A 9,861-nucleotide genomic window follows, 5' to 3' on the forward strand; every position below is an offset into this window, starting at 1 on the left:
TTTATCTACATATGCTTGTGAATATCTTGTTCCCAGTCATGAACTTTATTAAGTCTCATAATAGGAGTAGCATGAAAGATGAAACCAGTAGTTCATGTACTCCTTTGAAAGTTACAAAATATAAACCCAATGTAAAATTTCTATCAGTGGTAATGCAACAGCAGAAGTCTCACTGATATAGAATAAGCAAAGTAATCGAATCTATTCCGAATAGCAAATATGTCTGTAGGTCTACATGTTTAAAAGGTTTATTATTGTGTATTTTTGCTTTGAAAGTAGCAAAGCATTGTTTTTAATTTTGGTCGGCACGCGGGAGAATTTTATCGTTCAATTTAGCCGATTTGGCAAGCAAGCCGAAAAAGGTTGCCCACCCCTGATCTAGCCAAATAGCTATTGCCAGGCTCTGAGCAAAACATGGGCACGATCTGTTTCTTTCACTATTGCTGACATCTCGATTCCTCACAACAACAAAAAAGACCAATATTATACAGTTGCACCATCCGGCAAGAAGACTTATATATAATATAAGACACAATAAAATAAAGCAGTCACTGCATAAATCTGGACTTCACATTCATTAGCATATAATATTCCATTTCCTGTTCTATGTAAGGTAGACGAAAATTCTTCTTTTCTCGTGCCCAAATGGCAATGAAGATATTTTTATTTTTGCTTCTTCTTGCTTCCCTTTTGTTGTTGTTGTTGGGATTGTGAAGATTCCATCTCTGGTTGAGGCTTCTGCCACTTGATCGGATTTCTCCTATACATGGGCCAAGGTGGCAATGTTAACTGAAATAAAAAACTTTAGATGAATTATCAAATCTATATGATGGAAGGAACTTATTTGTGTACAACGGTAGGAGTCCTGGTAAATTCTGTAACAGCGTTGAGAATTAATATGCTTCTCATTGACAATAAAGACTTTATCTTGCAGTGATCGACATTAAAACTGCCTATTTAGAGGTATTGATGCACAGGCTGCACTTGATTGATTAAACTTTTTCACCCAATTTAATGTGTAAAATACATGGAAAATTTTTCTGGTAGATAGCATAAATTTGATATACATTTACATATATACATTTACATAAGATTCCTTTGATACATGATGTTCAGCAAGGGTTCTTAGTTTTCCATTCGGGCCGTACTAAATTTTTTACACCCATTTGCACATATGTACTCATGTGCACAATCATACCAGGCTGTACTATTTTATTTTAGCTTATTTCCTCTTACCAAACATCCCAGGGCACACCCAGCTGCCAGTATGTACATCATATACGACATCTGTTGAAACATGTATCCCACAATAAAGCCGATGACCTGCAAAACAAACCAAATGTCACTCGTGCATATAAGCATTGGATTTTCCATTATCTTGACAATGCTGTAAGAACTGAACCTCTCGTCCGGTTACTCAATAAAGAATGTAAATTTTCAACTACTTAAACATGGTGGATTGGGCATCAACTAAATAAGAAGTTAAACAACTTTACGCCATCAAATTCAGCAATCTTATTGCGTATGTATGATCATGCTCCTTCGAATTTGACTCTTTGTGGGGTCAAATTATTATTGTGTGGGTACGTATCCAAGCAGTTGAGATTAATAAAATGAAAGTGCTTTCAGAAAATACTCACTCCAAATGTCACTGCAAGAACCTGGAACAGTTGTTCGGACAGTTTTTGTCCTTGATAATCCTGAAAGCAAATATATATTGTAAATGGAAATACATTAAAGCTTTATATAAGTCTGCACTCAAATCAATGGCTGAGTGGATTATGATCTCTGAATTTGGGAAGCTTTGATGAAAAATAGCTGTATCTGTGTAGCCTATACCTACTCCCACATTCTGACATTACCATAACTCTTCTGGCATGTTGTACACACACAGACACACTCAATAACCAGATGATTTACCTTCCATGAGTTATTGTCATACATAACTTAATCCATTAACAAATTCCTCATTTTACTTACAAGTGAAATATTAAATATGGGACTTACCATATGTGTCGGAATGCTGTCGAATAATCCCATTTTGAATGTTATTTCTAATCTAATTCACGAATACGGACTAAAAATGATTTAAAAAAGAATAAGAGTAAACACGTCGTATCATACCGTATATATTTGCGCGCACTACTGCACTACTAAAGTAAAACAAGGCGCTTCAACCCTACGAACGCAAATAACAAACTTGCTTCCACAGTTTCCAGGTTTCAGACATGAGGCACACATCATACATGCATAAATCTTTAAAGTCTGGAATATGATTGACAGTTCGACCATCAATGTACGCATTGGAACTTTGTCAAAAAATATTAGGAAAATGCGTTTTTAGATCTGTAAATGAAGCGAATTTTGTGCAAAAAAAAATATTTCAGGATGTAAATTTGATTTTTAATATTTTTTCCTATATTATTTCCACAAATTGGTATTTGTCACAATTTTTTTAGCGAATTTCTGGCAACAGATGTGTAATGGCCACGTTCGCCTCAAATCTGAATACTGTACTGTTAGTGGCTTAATCGGTACTTTACCAAAACGTTTTTCTGGCGTATTATACGTTTTTAATTTTTTCATATTTTTAATATAGTTGGTGTCAAAACACTTTATACAAGTACGGGCACATCTGAATGATTATTTGCATGGATGATTAGTACTGTACCTCTTCACACAAACCATTAATTTAAAAATTCCGTCGAAAAGACACAGCGATTGCCCTACATTCTTCATATAATTATTCTGTCGTATCGAATCTTATTTATCCATTTGCCTAAATAAATACTCTCCCTGAACTGCGTTGGGGTTGCAATGTAGTGTATGTCTACCAGTAAATTTGATCTTTGACCGTGATATATACTCTTTGACACAGTCACGTGATCGAGAGGAGTACTGAAGAACAGCAACAAATTCCAAGTCGATCGCTAGGTGTTGTGAGTTCGTCGCTGTCTTCAAGGTTTCGTGTGATTCGTTTTTGGTAATGATGTAAACGTTGTATCTCTTCGGACATTCAAGAGAAACATGGCTTCACTAATACGACATTCATCATTTTGGGGAGTTTCTCGGTGGTTTAGTTCAAGGGTTTGCGCAAGAACGTTGCATGTGAATCACACAGCGGAAACTGACAAAAAGCCTTCAGTAACCGAACCTTCCCAAGCAGCGCAGCCGTTACGACAAGAAATTTCAAAGTTGATGCATGCACCAGACAGAGCTGAATATTTTACAGCTAGGGTTGATGATCTTATTGGTCACATCCGTTCCAACACATTATGGCCTATGACTTTTGGACTAGCCTGCTGTGCTGTGGAGATGATGCATTTTGCTGCCCCAAGGTGAATCTTTGTTTTAAACAAATAATTGTTTTCTTACACCAGTGTATAAATCCAATACTTTTCGATGAATAATGTAAAATTCGACATATAATTATGATTGTTGTAGTCCTTTTTCGTTTCTAGATTCGCCACCTTAGCCTTTCAACATTTCTCGTTGTATTACTTTCTAACACATTTGTTGAAAAAAATGATGCAAGACTATTATGTTTTATATATTTTGGGATGTTTCAGACTTGAAAGTAATTGTATATGATACAGGCCTAACAGTATAAATGCAACGGAAATACCTATCTTGGTATTGTTGTTGATTTGATAGGCGCGGTGGTGTGGCTCAACGGGCTAAGCGTTAGGAATACGCTCGCCACCGCACCTCTAATTACTCTGCATGGGTTCGCAGGTTCGAATCCCATGCAGGGATGGTTATGTGCGAGAGGATTGCTGGACTCCTCGCCGTCGTTGGGTGGTTCACGTAACCGCTGGTCGGTTACGGCTTCCTCCACCACCAAGTCCATGCTTCCGAAAACAAACAATATAACTAATCCCATACCCGACTTGGAATGGTAACCGGACGAGAGGCCGTGGTTCGCCATATGGATAAGCCGTCTTATCGGCTTTCCTCTCCCCTGGGATAAATATGTAAATCCTATCCTATCCTATTTTCAAAAGAAGACTGTACAAATAAGTGTGACTGTGTACTGTATCTATATACAGATATAATGGATTGACTCGATTAAAACCATTTTCAACATTATGTTTATGAAAATGAAGTTTTCTTCAAGACATTCACAAATTAGAATCTGCTTGACGTTGATGAATACTAAATAACCAAAATTACATTCCGCCCAATTTGTGTATTGTCTGTTCTATTAATCAATTTGTATTTCAGGTACGACATGGATCGATTCGGTGTTGTATTTAGAGCAAGCCCTCGCCAAGTTGATCTTATGATTGTGGCTGGAACTTTAACAAATAAGATGGCACCTGCATTACGCATGGTATATGATCAAATGCCTGATCCCAAATGGGTACTATCGATGGGAAGTTGTGCCAATGGTGGAGGGTATTATCATTACGCTTATTCTGTTGTAAGGGGTTGTGATAGAATCGTGCCAGTAGATATTTACGTTCCCGGATGTCCACCAAGTGCGGAAGCCCTTCTATACGGAATTCTTCAACTGCAGAAGAAAATTAAAAGAACAAGAAATGTCTCGAGATGGTATCGTAGTAGGCGTCCCTACATCAAAACTCGTACAGAAATGCTTGAGAAAGTTACTTCGGACAGCTCAACTGGAGAAGTTGTCAAACAATAAAAAATATCATTTTGTGCTCTTGCTTTGTTCAAAATTATCTCACTCTAATATTTCTTTTATGTCCATTAAAAAGTTGAATCTAAATCTTAACCATGGACTTGTTGAAATTACACTTATAGATGAAATTAACAGCCGGATTGAAGTTAGTTGCAGTATAGATTTATAGAAGTATTCTCATTCTCAGGGTTCAGCTTGTAAGCCAGGCATGATTTACTTTTTGTGGGCGAAAGCTACATATATATGATCTGTGATGGATTGTTAACAATGTTCCTACGCTGCAAATTCATTCATTTGTGACATATCTAGTTTTGCATTCAAACTGTGAAAGCAGCAAGAGATGACCTCAGGATGGTTTAAAATAATTGCTTCTCTACTAATAATATTTAATTTGGGTTTCATCAGTATATTGCAGCAAATCAAACAACTACTTAGAAATGCAAAAGACTTTACTCTGTGCCTGCCTGGCTCATTCTAATCTAAGCAATAGTGTCTGCTCTTGGATTATTTCTAGTATGGATTGCAACAGCAGCATCTCTATTGCAATAGCTAAATGCTTGTTGCACATGGCATGATTGTTTAATTTAGTTAAAACGGTCTGTTGTAAGCAGGGCTGGGGCGCCGGAGCTGGAGTCGGAGTTGGAGCCAAGCTTTTCATAACAGATGGAGCTGGAGTCGGAGCCGGAGCTACCAAAAATTTAGTGGCTCCAGGCTCCAGCTCCTAAATATCTCATTTTTTGTTTTTCAAATTTATAATTTTTTTCTGATAGCGTTACAAATGATAAAATCTTTTCTTTTCAGCTTATAATTCATTTTAAAAATTTTAGTTCCTAATATTTTTTGAAAAGTTTCCAGTTATTCTGTATGTTTGAAAGTTTAGTATCAAAATTTGAAGCGGTTCGCTTTTATCAAAATCTTGATTCTCATTTCCACTAAGCTGCAATTTTTCATGATTGCGGTCAAGCTCAAAAACCCTAATGGCCAGGGATTTTCGAAGAAGTGATTTTGGAATTTCCATGTAACATATTATGATTTTTTCGTGGCGTTGAATATCCAATCCATTTCAAATGTCTTCAATTCTGTTCAACGTATCTCGAGATTGAGTCGTTTCACGACAAAAGAAAGGTTTAGCTACTCCAAAATGCACCGCAGCAGTCACCTATCATAAAAATGTATGGCAAAGTGCCCCATTACGGTATATCTTGTTTTGATCCATAACATAGCATGTTCTGGAGAAAAGTCTCATCAATTTCCGTTGTTATTTTTTGAATATATAAAAAGTATATCGCGAGTAAGATTGATTGCGTTTAGATTTATTTTAGTGACTGTATAATTTTCAAAGTCAACCGGTAAATAATATGTCGTAGGCAAAAAAAATAATGAGATTAACAAGGCATTTTTTTTTAGCTGTTGGGAGTCTCCGAGAACAAAGTTTATAGTGTTTTCCGTTTCATTTTAGTATCTTATAATAACTCACCATATTTGTGAGAAAACGAGTTATTACATAATCATCGGTGATGAAATTCTAAGATAAATAAAGAAGTCAATACGCAAACCAAATTTTCCTGATTAAAAAGCGACATTAGAAAATACTAAAAATAAAACAGAAAACACCATAAGTTTTGCTTTAGAATGGCCCACGACAGATTTTATTTGGCTGCATGATTGCCAGTTATGTTGAACACAATTAAATTAAAATAAAAAGACAGTTATTATGGGTTAAATATTATGTGGTAGAAAAAGTCATTATGAGCTATTTTACCGAATGCGCAAACGCTGCGACCATTCCAGAAGCCGATTTTCCTTCCCGTCTTATTGTGGGGTTATATGTAAAACCCTTATATGCGGGGTAGACCGATTCGCCCGGAAATACACCATATAATAACTCTCAGTGGATTCACAAGTTACATGCAGGAACAAAAAGGAATTATCATGACACCGACTTGAAGGGTGTTTACAGCCAAAATAACATGCCACACTTAGAAAACAATTAGCAAAATGCGTTATTGGGCTGCACTGCCAGCTCCGGCATTAAAAAAATGAAGCTCCGGAGCCGGAGTTGGAGCTAAAGATTGAATACACTGCGACGCTGGAGCCGGAGCCATCATGATTTCGAACCAGCTCCCCAGCCCTGGTTGTAAGAAACCCCATTGGTTCGGGTAACATTTTGTGATAAATTAATGTCTGCTGTCAACTAGATTTTTTTTTATACATTGTTCGTAAAAAACATGTCACAAGTACAACACATTGAATTAAACATTTACAATCATGCTACAAAAAATACATTAACTAACAAATATAAGTACAACAGAGTGATAGCTAGATAATGTATGGGGGAACAGAAAGAACAAATGGGAATTTCATCCATCCAATGATTGAAAAATATTAGACAAATGAAGTAATAAATATTACGACTTGAACAATGGCAGCACAATTTCATCCCAATTTTTCGACCAAGTTGATTGACGAAACATTTTCAAATTATTTCTCATATTTGTTAAAGTTTGTTGGTTTCGAGGAAAGCCGTCTAGCAGTTCACATAGCTGATCATGCAGAGTATTTTCATTGTTAAAAATTACACCATTTATGTTGTCTTGCACCAACTCCTCAAGACAGTTAAACCCTATTGCAGCAACTGGCACACCACAACCGAACATGTCTACGACTTTCATTGGCAAGTCAAGGCCACTGGATGAAGTATGTAGGCATACTCCAAGATCAGCACTCCCAATTAATAAGGGATAATCTTCTGCTGTCAACCATGGTGTGACTATTTGAACGTGTTTCCAGTCAATTTTACTAATTTCATTCAAATAATATTTCTTCATCGGCCCTTTGCCAGTGATAGCACATATAACATCCGGTAAATTTTCATTATTCAATTTTGTTTTATCGTACATTTTTAGAGCATTTAGTAATATGGAAAAATCTTCATCTTCTGTCCAACTTGTACTGCTTACGATGAAAGCAGGACGATTATCTCTTGCTGTGACACTCCCATCTTTTGAAATAGTACAAAATGTGCTATCGTCATTAGGGCTAAAACCAAACTCAGGATATTCATGTTTCAATTTTGAGAAAAGATCATGCTTCTCATTGATACTCAATGGCTTGAAGATTTCAGGTGGTCTATCATAAAGTACAATGGCATGTATGTGCCAGTTATCCTCCAGGTCTTTCTGCATTGCTTTGGTGACACATATATCACTATACACCAGCTGACCAACAACTTTTTCATACCAATGTGCCAGTCTGACCAATTTATGATTTTTTCCCAAACTCATACCAAGTATAGTATAACCATAATTATGCCAGTCAATGATGACTTTGCTGCCGTTAAAAATCCCAAATAGCCAGCATATGAACATACAAGGGATGCAGGGCGGATTTTGCATGAAAATATATTCAGATGCACCAACTTTAAAGAGCAGCTTTGTGCTGAGTATTAAAGACTGCATAATCACTTTAACGAAGTAGGCAAATAATCGAGGAAAGTAATTAGAAAAAGTATCTTTTGTGAGGCTATGTAATACAATTCGTTTGCTGTCTAGAATCTTTTGACTCGGGGTTGAGTCACCATAACCAACAATGTCCACATGAAAACCATGTTTTTCTAATGACAAAGCATGATATTGCATTCGTGGACTTCGTCCTATATCACCAAGAACAACAACTGTAACTTTTGACATTTTCTTGCTTGAAACTTGCCATCTGCGACATAAGATAACAATGATAAATAATAGAAGTATACGACACAGGAAGGTGATAGGCACCAGAATGAATGTATTTATACTCGAGAGTAGATAATGTGTTGTCGGATCCATTTTACAAATGATTCTGCACACTATACAGTTAGGCCTATATCTGTATATGGAATTAATGAGGCAATTTTAACTGTAAAGAAAATAAATAATAGAGAGGAGATAACCAATACCTGAATACTGCAATAGAGACCAGCAGGTGGTTAGATTATCGTATCTTTGAAATTCTGATTTATTATAAATGGGGGGTAAAGGGAATACCGGTACCGGTACCGTCTCACATTAGTCTGTCATTTTAGTTACATAGATAACGTTAGTCTATCATAAATGGAAAAAGAGGTGGCGGATACCTGGATAGGGTTTACATATTTATCAATAGGAAAGGAAAGCCGATAAGACGGCTTAACCATATAGCGAACCCACGCAGAGTACCGTAATCCAGTAATCTGAGGTTCAGTGGCAAACATATTTGGTATTCCTAACGCTTAGCACAATGAGCCAAACGCCTCCTCTAGGTGGTTCGGTACTTACAGGCTTAGGAAAGAGTCAGACAGGCGACAGGAAGTAGGACAAGACTATTTCTAATGACTTGCTCAATTCTACATCAACTACTGTACCGGTACGTACCACATTATTTACGCTTTGTACTACATGACAAAAGGCTGACTGTGGACTAGTGAACCACCTGACTAGATTACTATATTTTGCTGCTTTTGCCCGACAGCTCAGATCCATTGAGGTGTATATAGACTATATGCTATAACACGAATTCTACAAACAAAACCGACCTTTGACCCCCGAAAATTTTCCTTCTATGAACCTTTCCCCAACCTCTGACCCACGGAAAATTTTTGGGGCTATGAGTTGGCGCCTGTAAAATGGGGCATTTGTTTCAAACCATCATTAGGATTCATCGCACAAAATATTCTGTTTGTTAAAAGTACCGGTAAATAGAGCCCAAAAACGCGAAAACGAGGTAATGTTTACGACCACTCTTGAAAATCTGTCTGAGTGAGGACAGTGTCTGAGCGGATGCAAAAAGGGAGCATTGTAACGTCATTTTTTCCATCTTGCTGATTGGCCAATGTCACGAAGTAAACAAGGAAGTCGATGCTCGGGGAAAGCTCCATACTTTACTATTATAAAATTTTCGGGGCTTATTTTAAGAGTGGTAGCGTGAGTTGGCGCCTGTAAAATAGGATATTTGTTCTAAAGTCTAAACCATCATTATAATTCATTGCATACAATAAACTGTTTTTTCAAAAATACTGGTAAAAAATTTCAGCCTAGTCTATCACAGCTATTTCTACACTATTTTTTTTATTACTGCAAAACTCATAGGAAGACAAAGTGATCATTGAATTATCTGATTTATAATTAAATTTCCGAAACAAAACTGAAAACTAACGAATAGCGTTCAAAAACGCAAAAACGAGGTAATGTTTACGACCACGC

The 9,861-nt window shown here is 36.7% G+C and overlaps 3 protein-coding genes across 3 annotated transcripts; 1 reads left to right on the forward strand and 2 right to left on the reverse strand.

Annotated features, from left to right (window-relative positions):
* Positions 1 to 483: 483 nt before the first annotated feature.
* Positions 484 to 2,165, reverse strand: LOC120327701 (signal peptidase complex subunit 1-like). The gene is made up of 4 exons (XM_039394045.2): positions 2,008 to 2,165; positions 1,641 to 1,700; positions 1,237 to 1,323; positions 484 to 789 (listed from the first exon to the last, which is right to left on the reverse strand). The coding sequence occupies exons 1-4, from the start codon at positions 2,038 to 2,040 to the stop codon at positions 664 to 666; spliced, it is 306 nt and encodes a 101-aa protein (XP_039249979.1). The 5' UTR covers positions 2,041 to 2,165; the 3' UTR covers positions 484 to 663.
* Positions 2,166 to 2,891: 726 nt separating this feature from the next.
* Positions 2,892 to 4,738, forward strand: LOC144425065 (NADH-quinone oxidoreductase subunit B-like). The gene is made up of 2 exons (XM_078114328.1): positions 2,892 to 3,338; positions 4,225 to 4,738. Exons 1-2 carry the CDS (start codon positions 3,028 to 3,030, stop codon positions 4,646 to 4,648), a joined length of 735 nt encoding a protein of 244 aa, XP_077970454.1. The 5' UTR covers positions 2,892 to 3,027; the 3' UTR covers positions 4,649 to 4,738.
* A 1,145-nt stretch (positions 4,739 to 5,883) lies between these two features.
* On the reverse strand, positions 5,884 to 9,132 carry LOC120327695 (chitobiosyldiphosphodolichol beta-mannosyltransferase-like). The gene has a single exon (XM_039394039.2). It carries the CDS (start codon positions 8,467 to 8,469, stop codon positions 7,054 to 7,056), a length of 1,416 nt encoding a protein of 471 aa, XP_039249973.2. The 5' UTR covers positions 8,470 to 9,132; the 3' UTR covers positions 5,884 to 7,053.
* Positions 9,133 to 9,861: the final 729 nt, after the last annotated feature.

The sequence above is a fragment of the Styela clava genome, chromosome 7 (genome assembly GCF_964204865.1).
Source record: "Styela clava chromosome 7, kaStyClav1.hap1.2, whole genome shotgun sequence".
Classification (NCBI taxonomy): Eukaryota; Metazoa; Chordata; class Ascidiacea; order Stolidobranchia; family Styelidae; genus Styela; species Styela clava.

Excerpts from the sequence above, each read along its gene's own strand:
- LOC120327695 (XM_039394039.2), bottom strand. The coding sequence starts at position 8,469 with ATGGATCCGACAACACATTATCTACTCTCGAGTATAAATACATTCATT.
- LOC120327701 (XM_039394045.2), bottom strand. The coding sequence starts at position 2,040 with ATGGGATTATTCGACAGCATTCCGACACATATG. Across the intron at positions 1,324-1,640 it reads TTCTTGCAGTGACATTTGGA|GTCATCGGCTTTATTGTGGG; the intron begins GTGAGTATTTTC and ends TTTGTTTTGCAG. Across the intron at positions 790-1,236 it reads GGTGTGCCCTGGGATGTTTG|TTAACATTGCCACCTTGGCC; the intron begins GTAAGAGGAAAT and ends TTTTTATTTCAG.
- LOC144425065 (XM_078114328.1), top strand. The coding sequence starts at position 3,028 with ATGGCTTCACTAATACGACATTCATCATTTTGGGGAGTTTCTCGGTGG. Across the intron at positions 3,339-4,224 it reads ATGCATTTTGCTGCCCCAAG|GTACGACATGGATCGATTCG; the intron begins GTGAATCTTTGT and ends TTTGTATTTCAG.